We start from the raw sequence: 19,762 nt of genomic DNA, 5'->3' as shown, positions 1-19,762 counted from the left end.
TCTCTGTTTTCCCTAAGCAGTCTTCATTTAAATTCTGAGTGGAGTGAATCATTTGTTTATATGCATTCACTACAGTGTTTGGGGATCCTCATCTCATGCTGAGGGAATAGCACCTCTCCCTGGTAAGTACGTAGGGTTCCAATTCCCATTTATTAAACTGCTTCAATCAAAAAGAATTTTTCAGAAACACGTTTGCCATGAGGCTCCTGATCCCACCAATGGCACTAATAAGACAAGCATTCATGATGAGATCAGTATCTAAATGAGAAAATTTGCTGTGTTTAATATATTAATTGGTCTCCCTTTCTGCATTTTCTCTCTACTTTTCCTCGGCGGGCATGTGAGATGATAGCAGTGAGGCGTGAGATGAAGAAAACTCCCTTTGGACTTACTGAGAATACCCAGCATCAAAAATAGCTCAACACCTGTGTCAAACTTCATATCTTAGGATGATCCAGAGCTGGTTGGGGATCACAGGAAGGAGAGAGCAGGTAGAAAGAGCTCAGATTAGTCAGCTGCAGGATTCCCTTTTGATTCCTGTATTTGATAACCTCAAGTTCTGCCTCTAAAGCAGCCAGCTGCAAGAGGCAAGGATAAACCCCACTATTGGTGGGGTGACTCCTGACAGTGGATTTCAATGATTTTAGAGAATCTTGAAATAAAGTACTTAAGCAGATGAGGATCAGGAAGCAGATCTGATAGAGGCACAGTTAGTTTGCTTTGCAATTTAATGTGAAAATTAATTGATTTGGGATTATTTTGAAGGATTTATGTGCATGATTCAAAAGTAATAAAGTACTCTGCATGAGCAAGAGCAGAAAAGTAGTTGAAGACCTGGGTAAAGATGTTTTTGAGCTACAGAGAAGATGGGAAAGATAAGTGGGGCTGGAGAAAACTGTCTGTGCCCTGGAAAGGGGGCTGCAGGCTGAGGACCTTCACCAAGCTCTGCAGCTTGGTAAACAAAGAGGAAATCAAGTTTCATGGTGCTTATATTAATAGTATGGATGGTTTTGCAACTATTCCTAGTTAGCATATTTCTACTTACATACTTAAACTGACATTAATGTAATATCGCAAAATAACATTGCTTTAAGAGCTCACAGAATCAAACAGAGCATTGACCATATATACCACAATCATCATCAAATAAACCATTACGAGGGGAAGGAGGAAGGTGAAAAAGAAAGAATATCCTTTTTCCCTTAGTGTGAAACAAGTCTAGTTGCACTATTTCTGTAACAAAAGATCAAATCAGTCCAAGTCATTCCCAGGAAGCTATGGGGTTTGACTTATTTTGTAACATGTCCATCATAGTTCTGCTGTCAGAACCATGTGGGATTGGTATTTCCTTTCTTTTCCCTCCAGTATATATAGCCCAACCCGACTTAAAATAATAATAATAAAAAAGCTAGAAGAGGAATCCACAAAGATGCGAAATGCTGCATAATAACATGAGAACTGATATAAGCAAAGGTTTAGTTAAAACAGTGTGTCTGTACATGACGTGGCAGGATTTAATCATACACACAAGTAAGTCAAAAGCAGGTTCTCTCTCTGTTTTTATGACTAAGGATGTGTGATTTTAGTACTTTAATTAGCTCTGAAGAGAAATTACAGCCATACAAGAACTCTTTTTATTTCTGCTTTCTATCGCAAAGATCTCTGTGAAAAACACCATACTGATGATTTACTTTACCTTCTCTAAAGCTGTAGCATTATCTATTTTGTCATTTAATAATCCAAAAGCCTCAAATTCTGCCCCGCACCAGTGGGCACACAGGCAATAATGCTTTGCACATCGAGTGTTCTAAAATCCTCTCATTCATTTCAGTGCAAATCCTGCTCCTTCTGTTTACTTTTGCTCAGCAGCAAAGGCCTTTTGGGATGCTTAAAAATTACAGCATGCTTATAATTATTGTTAGTAAATTAAGACAGGAGTATAAAAGTAAATACTGTACACAGTATGTAAATATTTTTTATGAGTAGATCAGATGGGGAATATCATCGTGCTGGAACTTCAAGGTCTAGGCTTAATTCAGTGATCTGAATTGCAAGTTTTAGATGGTGCTGTCCTCACTCCTGTTATTTAATATCAGAAAATTCAGAGTTTGCTCGTGGCAAACTGGGAGCATGCAGTATACTGTGGTAGACCACATCCAATAGGAAAGAATAGGCATTTCTGTCAGATAGACAACCCAATCAAAATGCAAATAGGAATACCAGAGAGAGCACCAGTTAGAAAAGCATTTTTAGCTAATAGCTGAGTGGTTAAATGGAAAATAAAACTGGCATTATTGAAGAGATGGAAAAACCATTGGAAAGTTCTCTACATCCTCTAGCACAGATTGCTTGCCTGACTATTTCTGTTTCACTGCAAGTTCCTTAGCAAAACCTCTCCTCAACTTCGCACCTTCTTGCACAAAACTTATATTTACTTTCATCAGCATTGTACACCACAGCAGTATGGGATAAGAACATACTTATTTGCATCATGGTTTGAGATAAAGTTGTTTTAAAGAACTGAAGTAATATCCCTTACGTGACCCAAAGCAGCATCTTTGAACAACTGGTACTGCCTGCAAAATCTGCTGTTTGATGCCCAGAACTTTCTGAATTACTGGCTCTGGTTTTTGCCTTTGAAAATGATGATGTGATAGAATTGTGTTGCTGTTACAGTTGTGAACTGAAGGAGCTGCTGAGGAAGACTTCACTTCTTAAGACACTGTTCCCTATTCTGTTTGCCTTCACTTCTGTATGGGGACAGTATTATTTTACATCGTGTCTGCTGTTCACAACTTAATCAGTTCCGCAAGTAACTTTTAGTTTTGATACTTATATCAGCAGGTAATGCTACAGTGAGTTTGTGGCAACTCACAAATCAGCTGGTAGCCAGGGCAGACCCCATGTCAGCAAAGCCCTGCACAAGACTATGTTACCACATGCATGTGTAATGGAGCATTCTGGCACTCTGATCCAGTGGCTCAGTCCTGCCTGAACAGCACAGACAGAGGATACAGAGGATGATTTAGGCATGGGTTGTTGTACAACCTGTACAGATGCCAAGCAATTATGCTGCAGCCTGGGGGTACGTTCTACCTTCCTGAAGCCTCCACTGATGTCTCCTGCATGAAGTTGATTCGCTCAGGCTTTTGCATGTGGCAAACATTTGGCTTTAAAAGCGTTGCAGTGACTTAACTGATGATGAACACAAGCATATGTATCATACAATTACCCCAGCGGATTCAGTTTGTCTTTGTTCTCAGTCAGCTTTCTATCTGCAGAACTGTATGGCTATTGCTAAAGAATAGGCCTCTGGCATCAAAGCTTTCCATCAATAAGCTGTCAAAAGCAATACTAACTCAGCTGTGTTGCGGTGCTGTTTAAATGATATTAAAACAGAGAACACCCAACAATGCAGCAGCTGCTTTATTACAGTACCTTTTGTTCAGGCGCAGCACCTCGGGGCCCTTTCTCCAGTCAATGGCTGCTCTGGGAGAAGCACTTGGTCTACAACCAATGGTGACTTCACCACCAACTTGAACAACGGATGTTTTTTTCACAGGATTTTTGGAAAAATCGGGGGCTGCCACTAGGAATAAAGAAGAGCAGAATGCAGTTCTTAAGCTATTAAACAAACTTGCTGAATTCTTTTGAGCAACACAGTAGGTGACTCCAATAATTGCTTTGCTTTTAGGGTTTCTACCAAAGTGGGTGTGTCAAACATGAGGAATACACCTGAGTAAAAAAGCATGGAATCCACTGAGTCTTATTTATGCTGCTGATCTGAACTCTCCAGTGTGACATCACTCCTTAAGATTCTCTGTAGACTGGGACAACATGTCTGTCTGTGGTAAGGGAGGCTCCCCAAATTGGTGTTCCACTGCTTTGAATGGCACTTGGCTGCAGAACAGCCTTTATGTTTTGATATCTATACTGGAATACTTTTCACTGTTTGGGAAAGAATCCCATTTTATGTGCATCTCTGGTAATTGTTCATTACATTATTTGTTCTGTTATGCTTTCATATACACATGTGCCATATGTTCTTTATGTAATATTAAAACTTTTGCCACTTTCTGAAATTATTTTTAAAGCTACAAAAGAGCTATGAATACAAAATACAAAGTGAGAAGAATTATTTAAACTCGGAAACGTTCACACATGGGATTAGAAATTTCCCCCCCAAACAGCCATGAAACCAATAAACATTTACATACAACTTTATGAAATTCAAGCAGCAAAAAAGTATAAACCTGAACTGTCAGGTAAAATTTAATCATTTCTTGATTTCAGATCTTTAAAGGGAGTGTCCCATTACACATCATTTTAATGCCATTTACTCACCTATAACCCTCAATTCAGCACTGGCATAAATAGTATCATACTTGTTTTCTGCCACACATTGATAGAGGCCAGAGTCTGACATATTCAGCACTGGTATGATAAGAGTTCCATTTTCCACTTGAATTCTCTCCTGATAAAGGAAAAACAATCAAAAACAGATTAATGAAGACAATAAACATACGATCCCAAATATTTTTGGTATCACACTGTCTCGCCTGATCATAATTCAGAAGTAGATATGCTATTTTCTATTAAAAGTGCATGGACAAGTGATGCATACATCAGTTACAACGGTTGTTATTTTTCCAGACCTCCTAACTCATGGTCCAAACCCCCCTCTTCTATTAATCCAATGATGATAATTGAAGGTGATCAGCTAACCTCCCCAGTTGACAGAGATATTCAAATAGCCAAAAAGTTTGAAGTGTCATTGGATCTGTGTAATGGAAAAAAAAATATGAACCACTGATAATGTTCTGAATCATAGTACGGCCTGGGCTGAAAAGGACCTCAAAGATCATCTCGTCTCAACCCCCCCTGCTATGTGCAGGGTCGCCAACCAGCAGACCAGGCTGCCCAGAGCCACATCCAGCCTGGCCTTGAATGCCTGCAGGGATGGGGCATCCACAGCCTCCCTAAGCAACCTGTTTCAGTGCATTAGCACCCTCTGGGTGAAAAAGCCCACTACTGAAAGCCAATTCCTAAATTCCTATTGGAGCCCATAGCCAGCTGTTCACATGTTCCTCGTGCCTTGAATTTCTATTTACAGTACATTTCTTTGGTGTAATGATGTTGAAACAGTGGAAACTGCATAGTAGGTAAATCTGGACAAGAGCTTGGTTTTTGTGTATTAAATTATTCTGACAAATTAAAAAGCTTGTTTCATGATACAAGCTTAATGTAAAGCCAGATATTCTGTGATTTAACTATTACTGGTCTCTGGAGAGGATCTCAGCTCCATTGTGAAGTGTAACACTGAGAAGTAAGAGAAAGTATGTTCTCCAAAACAGATCCATGAGGAAGAAGCCCACAACAGGGAATATAAATTCCATCACCAAGTGCAAATCTGAAACAACAGATAGTGCTACTATTATTATGTCTTAGTCTGGCTCTACTGACACTGAAACAGTAACATGGGAACATACGTTGTTAAGCTGTCCTTTGCTGAACAGCTAGAAGCATCCACAACATCCCAGTGAAGCGCAGAACAGATTAGCCCTTTGCATCCCTGCGGGGAGATTTCTCTCTGTGCTTGCAGAGGGGAGGGTGCCACCTACTGAGCTAGGGAGCTCTGTGTTTCAGTGCTGTCTTATCCTTGGAGGTCTCCCAACCAGGAACTGACCGAGTCCAACCTTGTTCAGTTCAGAAATTTGATGTGATCACAGCCTGTGGCTGTATGGTTGGTGCATTGCAAGCTAATTAACAACATTACATTACTTATCTACTGTTAATTTTTTGAGGCTCTTGCTACAAATATCTTCTGCATACTTAGATTTACCTTCAGGCTGTTTGCTATCCTCTTGATGCATTCTATTTTTACAAACATCCTTTGAATACAAAACCCCCTTCTGAAGTAACACTTGCATTTCATACACATGCTGAATCCCCCTCCATTCTCAGCTGGCTCTTTTGAACTACACAGACAAAGAGAAGAATAAAGCACACCATGTACACAAGCAGGAATACTGCAGAGATGACCAACCAGGTGGTCAGGGAAAAGGGTTTTACAGAGAGCAGACAATATCCTCAGAATCAGCCCCGAGATGGAAAGCATCATATTTCCAGCAAGCAGGGTGCTGTGATGGTCTGAATATTTTATTACACATCCCTTGTACTTTCACCTTCAAACTATCCATTTTGTCCATTGAGCAATAACATTCAGTATTTTGTTGCCTGAAGTATTCCATTTACAATATACTGTAAGCACTGTGAAAATGTTTCTGTAGAGTTTTATCCTTTTTTTTTTTTTTTTTAAATTTTTTATTTTTTATTGAAACGATGCAATTGTAGAGTGGCAGGCTTTAAATATCACTGTCTTCAAAGAGAGAAAATAGATAATCTTGTGTAGGAACAGGCAACAATATGAGTGAAATTATTGGGTTCTGAAAAACTGCAATCCAAGTAAATTCTGGCTAACCTTCTCAGATGCTGGTTGAGCTTTGCTTAGGATTCATCCCAAAGAAGATCACATGGCAGACTGGACCCCCTTCCAATTGTTTCAAATAAGCACCAGTAAATCAAACAAGCGTAGGTTCTACACCCTAGCAGGTACAGAACACGTCTATTTTGGAAGTGCTTCTGTATCTGTTCTTGTTAGACAGAAACTAATCACAGTATCATTTTTTTTTCCCATCAAGTTAAAAAATGCATTACAAATGAGCCACGTCATTTCACACTCAATAGATGCTGCACAGATGCTAATAAAAAGGGAAACTCGGCCTCAGCAGAACACAAATGCAGCAAAGAATCTCTTGTCACAGAAGTCGGAAGACTGGAAGATGGATGTACCAAAGCTTGGCCGCCACAAAAGAATAATTATACTGCTCTGAAAGAGCCAGAGCTGAGTTCTCAGAAACCAGACTGCATAAGTAGCTGATCAGCTCTTTTAGATGTCTGAGCTCCAATTGATTTCCTCTCTCATCCCCCACTCTTACCACTCTATTGCTTCCTTCTCCACTTTGGTCCTTCTTTGTCCTTTAAGTGAGATTTTTCATTTATTCCCCTTTTTCTGGTTAGGTTGTGGTTTGACTCAATGATCTTTAAGGTCTTTTCCAACCTGAGCCGTTCTATGATTCTTAAAACTTTATATGGTCTTCTTCGGTCTGTTATTCCACTACTGGGTGTCAGATGTATACTAAACTCAATCAGTTAATAACTGATTTTCATGGCTAATTCAGTTATAGGATTAATATGCACACTGCATTAGACCAGAGGTACATCCAGCCTCAGGTTAAGAGCAGAAGCCACAGAACCAAGTTGTTAATGGGCTGCTGAGATTGCCCTGAAATACTCTTCCACAGCCAGCCAATTAGGACAGGCATCCTACTGGCTACTACACATGGCCTACACATGCATTCACTATTTCTGGACAGACCCTTCTTTCACCACTTATAATGATGATTTATAAACCCATCTATACTTGTCATATCTTGTGTGTCATATCTTGTAACACTCAGATGCTTTGTAAGATAAATTATAATTGACATTTTCAATATATATGAACTCAAAGCACTGAGGCTTTATGTTGCAAAGTTTAAGCTGTTGCACTAATTATCATTTATGAAACTTAATAAATTCGTGAAACTAGCAACATGCTTTACAATGAACATCATAACCAAACCCTGTAAAAATGAGAAAAGAAGTTAAAAAGACAGAACCTTACCTCTGACTTGAGTGGTTGGCCATTTTTTAACCAGCTGTAGGAAGGGGTTGGTTTTCCTTTTGCCTTACATTCCCAAAACAAACTGTCATAGAGAGACAGAAAGGCATTTTCGATTTTTTTATCCCATTCAGGGAGTGCTGAAAAGAACACGCAGACCATTTTAAACAGGAGAAAAAATGATTTTGCTGGAAGTGTGCTGTTGTTAATTAATGAACTGAGCTAAGCTAATGAGTATTTGACCAAAATGTTCACGTTGTCTTACAAGAAAATTCTGCACAACAAATCCTGGCATTGAATGAACTTCAGGACTAACTTGGGAAGATGTTAGAAATTAAGCGGTTAGGAGATTCAGTTTAGATATTGTTTCTTATGGCCCAAATTTGCAGAAATGGTTATTTTAGATGCCCAGAAGTCTGGACACTCCCTTTCAGATGCTATAATCTATGTACCAAAAGTGGGAAAATCCAAACTATTAGTCAGCAGCTAATCAAAATCACAGACCATAAGTGCCACCCCCTGTGTTTTAAACACATACCTGAGATGATGGTTTTACATAATAGGTTCTTCAAGTGTAATTTACAACAGACACTATACAAAGGAATTAGGATTATTCAAAACAGCTTCTAAACACTTGAGACACACTGACATAAAGGTTTATAAAACAAACAAACAATTTGGAAGAACCACAAAGAAGCTCTGTAAACATCCACATAAACACAGAAGGACGGAGCTGAGCAGGAGTTAGCATGAGGCTGACGTAGTTGTGATATACAGGTGAATATGAGAGCCAGGAAGAATGACCAATGCCCAGCAGGCTCTGGGATACATCAAAGCCACTGGAAGCGTGGTTTTCCATTTCATCCTTCTGTCTCAGGAGAGTGGATGATGAAGATTCTTGGCTTGGTTAAGTCATAAATCTGCAGACTTTTTGTGTGTGTGTGTGTGTGTGTGTATACTCCAATTTCTTATATACAGCAATTTCATTTCAGGAAGAGGACTGTTATCTTTTAAAATGAGCAGAACAGGCTTCTAAAAAATAATCATTAAATAAACCTACCTCCATAGCATAACCCTATCGGGACAAGGCCATGGCTGTGCCCCATTGAATCACCCTGACACTACCACAAGGCCAGCATTTCACAGGGCATGAAAGTCTACTAAAGACACAACTCCCCACACTCAAAAGATACTCTAATTACATGTTGTCTTCATTGCTCTCAGAGCTTAAGACATGTGCACAAAGCACCACCCAATGCCCAGCAAAGAAACCCTATTTCCTAAAGATGAACTGCTTACAGAGTGAGTAAAACAGCAGAACATAAACTAAGAGGAAGTTGATTATGTAGATAATAAGCAAGTACACTCTTAATACAATAAAAATTCTTGTGCAAACCATTCACACTGTCTGTTTAAATGTTTACTATGAATAGCCATTCATTTGCAAAGCTCAATTAATGACTATATTCTTTCAAATTGTAATAACTGATTAAAATGTTGTAGTTGCTTATGTTGTTATCAGTCACGTCCAAGTAGTTTACTCAACTTCATGTTTACTGGAATTCTTAGACATTCTGTGAAAATTAGTGAGCAATGTGAGCAAAAATAACCCCTTAAAAACAAAGAAATAATTAAATATTCAAAGCAGCAGCAGACTGCTCTATTCCCAGCATAGATCTTGATATTAGCCATGGCAGCAGGAGTGGTAGCTTATTAGCAAAGCTTGCATTGCTTTGTTCGCCAAGGTCTTCTCATCAGATATTAATTGTAGGCATGCAGTCTAGCTTTCCTATAATTCCTTTTTATTAAGAATTTTTATTTTTTCCTCTTATTTTCAAAGACCTATCAGGTAAGGAAAAGACCTCCATATCTCCTAATGACACACAAACATTGTTTTTTTTCCCCCTGAGTATTAAAAAGAGGACTAAATGAGTATACAGTTTGCTTTGGCTGCAGTGGAACATCATGCATAACTTGGACCACAGGAAATTAATGCGTAGGATGGGAAGGGAAATGGGAGAACAGTTTCATAGAAATATTATTGCCTGCTTTTACACAAGGAGGAAGGAGAGGGAGGCAACAAGATGAGTTTTCCCTGCTTTGCCCTCATCTGTTTCTGGAGAAACACTGTTCAGCTAGAACTCATATGAACCAAAACCTCATGAATCCTTCCCTAATCTGCATCAGGGCAGCACAGTTTTCTGCTGCTGTGAGCTACTGAGAGTAAATCTTTTAGCCTGCCCTTAATGTTTCATGTAAATGTACCAGGGATTTTTTTCTGCCTTGTATTAACCTTTACAACTTCATCACGGCACAGCCCACATTTTCAATCTGAGTTTTAATGCAAAATATCTTTATTTGCTGAGGATATAATTCAGTGAAGGTCACTGCAGACCTGCAATCATTTTTTAATCAGCTTAACCTGAACTACATTTCATATCTCCAGTAAGGGGCTAATAGACTTCATCTACAAAATACATCTGAATGTTATCAGGCTCTGTAGAGGGAAAAAAAAAAGAAGAAGAAGAAGAAGAAGAAATTAATCTATCTGCTTACCATAGACGAGTAATTGCCCTCTTGCAATGTTTCTGCCTCGAATATTTTCTGCAATGCACTCATAAGAACCTTCATCTTCTTGCTGAACATCTGGGATTTCGAGAACTCCTTTGTTTTTGTCGTGTTTGATTTTCTTTGTCAATGAGTTCCCATCAGACCTCCTCCAGCTGATATTAGGAACCGGACTAAATAATTATATTTATTAGAGAAGAGCAAGCATTTGTTAGAGCAGAAAAGATAATGTGAAATCCCTTTATAGAATCATATTTCAAAAAATAAATCATTTCAGTCTCTGAGAGCAACTTGCAGAGGTTCTGAAGGCTGATGTTTTATAACTCACCCAACCTATTCAGGGGCAAAAGCCGAACTGTGGTATGAAGCCCTCAATGATTTCTTGTAAAGCCAATTTTTATTTTCCCCACAGTAACTCTGAGAATTCAGTGAAGGGACAATTCTGGATGTCCAAAAAAAAACCCCAACAAACACCAGAGAAACACAGAATAATTGACTTGTTTTGGAGAAAACAAATTCCCTCTGGCAACAGAGCTATTTTCACACCTCAAAATAGGAAACATTGCACAAGCATTTAAAGAAGCTAAAAGGACCAATAAATCTAGGTATAAAAAATGGGATCTGAAGTAGAGGAGGGCAGGAAGACAGTTGAGCAAGGAAGCGGGAAGCATGAGAGGCTGAAAGGAGATAGAGACTAAAGAAAATATTTCTTGTTTCGTGCTTTCGTAGCTTCCTATCACTTTCATTTACATTTAGATCAATATATTCTATATGATAAAAACAGGCAAGTGTAAAGAATGCTACAAAATAATTCTTGGATTCCTGGTAATATCATACACCATACAAGCCTCGTCATCACGATCTATTATGTCACCAGAACGCTTTGAAATATTAATAGTGTAGATGTCACAGTTGCCTTCAGTAACAGCAAACCAAAGCAAGCTGCTTCTTTCTAAGCAGACAAGCAGTGATGTTTTGAACATCTTCTTACAGTGGTTTTGATTAAGGCTGCCATCTATTCCATCGGAAGTAACATCAACAACAAACACTTGGTACTAAACTTTAAAGCATGATGTCCATAGAAATCAGAAGCGCACGCTTCCCTCACTTTCCAGTCCCTAAGGTCTCCCTATGTGGCCTGCAGCACTGATATACAAAGCTTTTTTAACAGAGACCATAACTTATTTAGGTCCCTGGCTCAAATTCTCGTTTATTGACCAAAGAAATCAAGTCAGCAATATATAATGGAAAAAGCAGTTAACACTGTAAACTCAGGTTTAGCTCCTGTGCTTTGAGCCCAGAGCCCAATGCCAAATGCAGACTTGCTTAGCATCATTCCCTACTAGGAACATTGAGGGGCTTGACTGTCAAACATACAGGTCAGTGTAGTAGAAGGTGCCATCTCCCCCCCCACCAACTCTTGTGTGATATTTCTCATGCAAAATTTCTCAAAACAGAGTTGTTGTAGTCATTAAAAAGAGAAATAGCTCTCGTGCAGAACAGGCCCATCCCAATGCTGCTATGATCAAGCCAGGAAAACAGCCAGAGGTACTCTGCAGTGTCCTGATAGACTGACACAGACCATTGACAACATGAAGGGGAGCATTGCTGGCTTTAAAACACTATTGCATATTAAACAATGGGTGAATCGCTGCTGTATAATGGAATCCTGCTGTTCTCTGAATGCCAGAAGCATTAACTGCTTACTTTAAAGACACCTCTTCTGTATGTCTTTTTTTCCCCATAACAACCAGATTAAAGGAAACTGATGTTTATGCAAGAGAGGAGAAACAATTAGACATTTATATCCTGCTACCTGAAAATGCTTCATCTAAATATTTCCTATTCTATGAGTTTATTTTCCATAGCATGACTATGAATGAAGGGAAGCCTGCACTGACATTAAGGCCAGAGGCAGGGCTCTGTGGAAAAAGGCCCCTCTGTCAACTTGTCAACTCAAGTTTACCAAAACTGGCACTGAAAATGATGTCCTGTTTTCCTTCTCCACACCAGATACTTATAATGACATCCTTGGGGATGTTTCAAGGCAAACTCTCCTTGTCAGCCCCATCCTTCCTAACAAGGATGCCTCTGATGCCAGCTGCAGCAGGATGACATAGAAAATTGAGCTCGGGTTAGCAACTTGACTGTCTTTAAACGCATAATTGCAATAAATACTTAACTGCACTTTGTTCTTCTGGGAAAGCACGTGCTGAGCGGCCTAGTTTTGTCAGAAGAAGGAATTCATTTGTCAGGAGAGCAGCCCCTCACCAACCTAAAGGTTCAGCAAGCAGCTGCAGGTGCCACCAGCCATGGCTGGACGTTTGGTACCATGCGGCTGGAGGAGTTCTGCATTTCTCCATTGCCTCTGCAATACCTCCCTCCTCTCACCCTAGGGTTTCCAGAAGCTTTAATCACCGTTTTGCAAAAGGCAGGGCTCGGGGTGGTTTCACCTTCTTCCAAATCTAGTGTATACTTTATTTAAATATATACATATATCAGCACTAGTATTACAGGGCATTTGAAACCTTTCAAGTTGAGAAAATCTGAATAGCTTTAAGAAGAATGAATGTAGAATTTACTTCAATGATTTCTCATAGCTTCAGAAATACACCCTTGTGAGCTTCTGCAGGATGATACACAGAGGTTGGAACTAGATTGGAACTAGATGATATTTAATGTCCCTTCCAACTCAAGGCATTTTATGATTGTACTTCCCGTAACTCCTACACTGAACGTCATTATCTGACACTCCAACACAGACTGGTTCTTTCCCATACTGATTTGGAGCGTCTCCTTTCTGTAGTGGCTACCAACGACCAAATTAGATGGAGAATTAAGTAATTGCTTGGCGTTAGGAAGTTTTTGAATATGTAAAGAAACAATGAGTGTGCTTATTTATTACACTTCACAGGCAAGTCTTGCTTTCACCTTAGTAAATAAGAAAACAGTGCATAAATATGAGAGTGTCTCTGTACATAAATCTGTAGTATATCTGAAGTCTTCAGAGCATCCAGGAGTACTGAGCTCAGCTACTAATTTAATTTATACTACCATGCAGACAGAGGGATCACAAAACGGTAAGTTATTAACTTTGAAAGAAAATGAGATGAAAAATATTTTTTGGTAGGTGACAAATCCTGTCATACTGAACATTAGGTTAATCCCTTCACAGCATTACACCTCACACCAAGAGGACAGCCCCACTCTCCTATGGCAGAGACTAGGCAGCCAGTTGCACGGCACCCGAGCCACAGCTTTACCCCTGTGCACCTGAGGGCACTTCACAAAAACATTAAGTTATAGAATGACTTCAGTTGAAAGGGACCCCAAGGATCATCAAGTTCCAACCCCCTGCCACAGGCAGGGTCACCAACTGGCTTCAATAATGAAACCTCCAGCTTCCGTAATGAAGACGATGCCTTGTTAAAAAAATGCTTCTAGTTGACTTGATGTATTCAGAAACAGCAAAGAATCCACATCCTCTGAAACTAGATACCATCTTTCCTTCTTCTGTGGTTACAGGCCATCCACATTAACTTATGTGAGACTGGCACTCGCAAAGCTGCTTCCTCATCCCTTAAGGTACAAATTCTCTGGTATTTGTTCTATCAGGAAGGCAGGCTGAAAGTACTAGAACTTCACTTGTAGTAGAGAAACTGATTCATGTGATACATGTTTTTTAGAATTCTGTGCTTGATCTCTCTACAGCCTCTTGCATAAAATCTTAAAGATACTTTTAAAAGCTGTGAAGCCTGGTGCTGTGATTCCAATTTAGTAAAGATGGTTATTTGGAACCCACTTGTGGCTGCGTTGTATACTTGTACTAACAGCCTCTAGAAAAGCTCAGCTCTGAATAGATAAACAGTGGGAAAATGTAGCACCTTCCCTGGAAATAGAGATTTGGGGTTAAAAGAAGTCCTATTTTATATTATTCAATATGCTTTTCACAACTTCAGCTAACAATGACCCATCCACAAGGATTCAGAACAGCTTATCTCCTTAACTTAGTGAATTAAACACAGGCACAATTTCATAACCATGCACACTCAACACTGAAATTATTTTGCTTATTTTTGCTCCAGAAACTGTTTCTGTTACTACATGAGAAAAAAGTTACTTGGGAAGGAATCTATAGAAAAGCACAGTAACTCAGTTGAACTTATCTGTGAGCAACACCTTCCATGGAACTCAGTCCACTCAGACAGCAAGCCGTAATTCAGATATATGGCATGATTAATATAGCTTGATCCACAACATGACTTTTAATACTGGCATAGTATTAAACACTGTCAACATAATGAATCTTATTGCAGAACACAAAGTCTCATCTCTTCTAATAAATTGCCACAGGCTGCAGCATCTGAGATGGTTGTATTAGTATTTCATATTTCAGTTTTCCCTCTTCAAAGAATTAAGCTATAATGTGCATTTGTGTTCTGTTTGAATTCTCCATGCCAATCACCATAGAGATGCATGCTACTCACATTCCTTTTGTGCAACCACATAGCATCACAGTGAGGAATAATTTACTCCTCAAAAGCTGCTATTCAGGGTTTCTGTTCTACCAGAAAAGCTTGCCCACACATTTTGTCCATTTGAGATCCATTCCTTCAAACCCTCTCCCCAGGAATAAATAGCATCTCCTTGGCCTCCCTATATTTATTTCCATCAAACAGGCAAGGGCTGTGTGACATCCGCTATGACATTCCCATGCAAAATGCATGAACAGAGCTTTGCAACAGATTGCAATGGGGAGAACAGCAAATGCTTTGTGCCAGTGGGGTGCAGTAAGTGTTGAGGTCTCCAAAAGCATCCCCAGAATGCACACAGAATGAATTACTTCTGGGCACCTACAGTCTGATTGTGCTAAGTTGGGTGACTTTGAGTTGCCTTGGGTAAAAAGGGCTTAAAACTCAGCCTTCTGTCTGGCCTCGTCTACTTATGTTTTAAATGCAGAAGTGCTTTTTAAGCAACATCCAAGAGGTATGATTTGCTGTTCCTTATAGAAAAGAGATGCTATTTCTCTAAATACCGTGAAACTACTTTCATTTAAGACTTTTGGAGACCAAAACCGCAGCAGGTTGCCTATAATCTGCCTTAGATGTGAAAGATTTCTGTTATTCATAGTGCGAGGCAGCAGCAGCTGACAGCTTTGTCTGAACCAGTGGACTAACAGTACGAATATAGAAAATTATGGATAATGGGAAAGCAGTTCTGAAATCCAAGAGAGATAATAACCGTTAGTGCTTGTGGCAGATCAGAGGTATAGTTCAACAAACGCTGAGCTGAATTGATTTTAACATAAACAGACAATAGTAGAGGCTAGAGTTTGGGTGGAATTGAGGCATGTAAAGGTGCAGATGACCGCATCGCTGCACTTGTGAGTGCCTGACTACAATTGCAAACAGCTGGAGGTAGGAAGCTTAGAGGTTGAACACCACTACTAATCACCTGCATACCTTTAAAAAGCTGGCCTCAGTAATGAGTTAAGAGTATTTCACCTGTAATCTGTTTTTCTTGCTTTATTCACATACAAATTTCTGCTCTGAAATAATGCTTTTCCCCCCACTGACTGAAAATGTACTTCAAGGCTTCGTTCAGAGAAAAAACTCTGATGGAAAAGTGGAGACATCTAATCCACCACAAAAGGCTGGAAAGGAGAAATTCTCCAGCACTCGCTCAGCAATTGCCTTTCCTTACATACATCATCTCCTGAACACATGCACTGGACCATGTACACAGCAGCAGCACGATATCACAAAAGCTGTAAAACATTTCTGTGCATAGATGACTGCTATTTATTCTGTAAAACTCCAGGCAAGTATACCAGCACCAGTATCTGCTCCAGACCTACACGTGGAGAAGTACCTATTAAAGCTGCATTAACCCTCTCAGCTATTCAGTTTTCTAAGCATGACGTAAGCAGTTACAGTGCACCTACACAGACAGGAGGCATCCACATCCTTTCGGAACACACTGCTGTTTTAATAACATTTTAAGCATGGTCAAAACTAACATGATCTGTCATTGGAAAGGCACTGTTTTGTAATTATTATTTTCTGGTTTTGAAATGCTTTTTGTGTAGTCAATATACCACTGCTAAATGCCTCCAGTGCAACAGATGGAAATCTATAGTGACAACTTGTGGTGTAAAGCCTGCACTGACTCACACACAATTATAGAGGTATTTAAAGAGAAGTAGCCTGATTGTTTGGAAAGGAAAACCAGATTTAGCAGGAATGTTCCAGTCTGGGACTAGTTTGGGGCCAAGAAATTCATATGCTTTCGAATATGACTGCAGAAATATTTTTTTGTCAAAATAATTTTGGGGCTGATTTCCATTTCTATAAAAACCTCATCTGTAAGGCAAGACCGTATCTCATCTTACTAACTTTATTTGCTTTATTTTTCTACTTCTCAGCATAGGTTCCAAAGGAACTTGATTAATTTGTGCTGCCTTCAACTCAGGCTTTTAACCTCTGAAAAAGCTCTAGACACTATAAAAGCCTTAAAAAGGATTGTCAAAGTGAACTTAAACTAAATAGAGGTCGGCTATGTAAGGTTATTTTCGCTCTTCCCATGGAAAAAGGGACACTCTGGAAAGGCAAGTTAAACATTCAGTTAACCATCAGCTCTCAGAATATAGAACATCTCTTTGCATTTGAGTACCCTACTGCTTCTGCAAAGGGTATGTCTATGTGAGGAGTCACAATCCAGGCACAATCCATGCTAGACTGTATCTTCACAGGGCTCCTCAGTATCTCTTTAGAGAAAAGGGTGATGAGAGCCATGTGGAACCTATTCCAGACAGTCTTGGGAACACACTGCACAGAAACAAACCGAGATAAGGTTAAAAAATGTTTATACATTTTCATTTTCTGACAATAAATAAATAAATAAATAAATAATCTGCTATGTCACTTAGAAAGAAACAATTTCTCAGTGTACAACTGTGCTAGAAACTGCAATTAATAAAGAAAGAGGAATCTTACTTTCCAAGGGCAAAACATTCCAGTTTAACAGACGAGCCCTTCGCTGCGTATGTTGTTTCTGGAAAAAGTGCTTCAATCTTTGGTTCATACTCTCCCATCACACCTGTTGAACATCAAAACAGCTAGCACTCCAGTGGAGCCTCAGACCTGCCTAGTACAACAGAATTTCAGTGTAAAAGAAGGGACGACATTAATAGTCTTAGAGCCTTACACTCCACCCATGGACATGCGATATCTGAAGATGAGCTTTAAGCATCTGGGTGAAATCCCAATCTATGCTGAAAGCTCACTGTGAAATGTGCTAGTTCTTCACATTTCAGTGGTGAAGCATGCACGAGTACAATACCTACATGTATTAGGAATTTAGGGAGAATTCAGGGTTCACACCTCTTGTTAGTTGCTAATAGTGACAAATGTCACAGGCATTGCTTAAGTTGCCACTTCTAGGGACACCGAGTAGTTCTGAGCACAAGAGAAAATTACGGGGTTCTGCGTCCAAACTAATTACAAAACACTTAAAGCTTCTTAAAAATAGCCAGATGTGAACTCCAGGCTCAAGAAAGGCTAATGTAATTGGATATAGTGATCACATCCCCAAATCTCATCAAGCATCTGATAAACCAGATAATCCAGTATCAGTTTAAGGGCATTTGACCTTGCGGCAGGTTTGGGGTTGCTTTAGAAAACTGACTTTTTAGCTGAAATTCTTTAAAATGCATTAATCTTTCAGTAGAACTCATTGAATCAGAAACGATGAATATCAGTCTCCCTCAGATAGAGTCTTAGCCCAGATCTCACTCAAAAATGAATTGGTTCTTATTTTACATTGAACAGAGGCCCAGCTACCGCTACATGTGCTTTCTGTACGGTTCCCTTGAGACTGCCTGCTTAGGACTCAATCCAGAGGCTACCAAAGAGAATAGGAGAAGATTAAGAGACTGATGAGACTGAGAAAAGGAATAAAGCATGATGATGAGAAGGGAGAAAATAGGCATAAAAGATCTAAAGCATGCAGTACCAAATTATTAACTTCCAATTTTGGGAATTATAACTTCATTTAGAGTGATCAGATGGAATGTTAAGAAGTAGCACAGTCTCTCAGTGAGAGTATTATGCAATAATGCACAGTTGAGTTTTATTTATATCAGAAACATAACACTGTACTGACTTTGGTAACAACTTGTCACTGCTGCTTTGCAAGCAGCACAAATACACTGAAATGTAGGTGAGCAAACTTACAAAACCAACTTAGTGTAAAGATCACCCAGGTATGCACTTCTTCACGCAAACATTTAATTAGAGGCATTGCTGAAAAGGTATTTGTATACATGCAGGTGAGTCCCTCACCTCACTGACTCACTCAGAACAGATTTCTAGATCTGATATTTGAGCTATACTTAACACTGAGTGTGCCAAGAGAGCTTACCATCACTGCGCAGGGTGAGGGGAGTGGGCGGCCCCTGAACACTCTGCCCAGCCTTGGAGTTGGTCACCACACAGGTGTAATTGCCCACATCCCATGGCTCTACCTTGGCAATGTACAGATTGCCAGTTTCTTGTGAAACAAAACGCCGTCTGTCCTCCTGAACGTACAAGGTGTTATTGTTGAAGGTCCATGCAAAGGACAAGCCTAGAAAAGAGCAATATACGTCATGCATGCTCAGATTTGCTTGCTTCCTCTTAATGCTTTTGCTGGTTGAAAGAATGTGCCAGTTACAGGGCAGACCACTGGGGATGCACAAATTAGCACAGGCAAGATAAGTACTGCTTCAGTTCTAAACTTACTTCGAGCCACTCCAGAAGGTCACAGAAGTTTCTGTCCCTTGCTACTTTTCATTTCCCTGTTTCAGAACTATTTTTAGGTAGAAATGGCTGTGCTGCATTGCCATGAGAAAGCTGGCTTAGTAAACAATTCTTGTCCATAGCAACTTCCCTCTCAATACTAAAGAGCCGACTGCTGATCACACAGCACTACTGCTCCCTTCTCCACTCTGCACATGGAGAAATAGGTAAAAGAACATCAGATTCTCACCGAGGGAAATAAATCTACTGCATCCAAACATTTGGAGATTAATTGCTCCTTCTCTGCCTTTTTCCTTATCTTCCATACTTTCAGTTGCCCCATGCTACTTGTCCTGTTCTGACTTCTTAACCCTATTCCGTTGCCTTTTCCCATAGCATTTCACACCATACACCTTAAAAAGGTACATCCATAGCCTAGCCACTTTAAAACTCATTTATTTGATCATCAGAAGAGAGCTTTGTGAGACTGCCATCCAAGGGCCCTGCTGCCCCAACTCTGTGCTTCCATCAGTGCTAGAGGTTCCCTGCCCACCCCATGCCCAATACAGGGCTGCAGTGTTCAGCTCTGCAGTGGCAGCAGCAGGACAGAAACTCTGTCATTAATAAGGCCCAGTAAATCAGAACTTCCAAAAATCTACCAGTTTAGCTCCCTCTAATTAAATGTATAATTCAT

General features: G+C 39.7%; 1 protein-coding gene across 7 annotated transcripts in view; it reads right to left on the bottom strand.

The window, feature by feature from the left end:
* Positions 1-19,762, bottom strand: part of LOC107319952 (contactin-6) — a 137,971-nt gene that overhangs the window by 35,881 nt on the left and 82,328 nt on the right. For 5 of the 7 annotated variants that reach the window (XM_015875354.2, XM_015875352.2, XM_015875353.2 and 2 more), the window contains 6 exons: positions 18,713-18,916; positions 17,287-17,389; positions 10,280-10,464; positions 7,727-7,863; positions 4,345-4,474; positions 3,439-3,589 (listed from right to left, as the gene is read on the bottom strand). In XM_015875354.2, coding sequence (XP_015730840.1) covers positions 3,439-3,589; positions 4,345-4,474; positions 7,727-7,863; positions 10,280-10,464; positions 17,287-17,389; positions 18,713-18,916 — 910 coding nt within the window. Of the gene's footprint in view, positions 1-3,438; positions 3,590-4,344; positions 4,475-7,726; positions 7,864-10,279; positions 10,465-17,286; positions 17,438-18,712; positions 18,917-19,071; positions 19,180-19,762 lie in introns of those variants that run through there. The other 2 variants (XM_032447252.1, XM_015875356.2) reach the window with 2 other exon arrangements.

This window comes from Coturnix japonica, chromosome 12 (genome assembly GCF_001577835.2).
Source record: "Coturnix japonica isolate 7356 chromosome 12, Coturnix japonica 2.1, whole genome shotgun sequence".
Classification (NCBI taxonomy): domain Eukaryota; kingdom Metazoa; phylum Chordata; class Aves; order Galliformes; family Phasianidae; genus Coturnix; species Coturnix japonica.
Note: the sequence above shows the minus strand (reverse complement) of the source record. Positions and strands in the feature narration are given on the sequence as shown.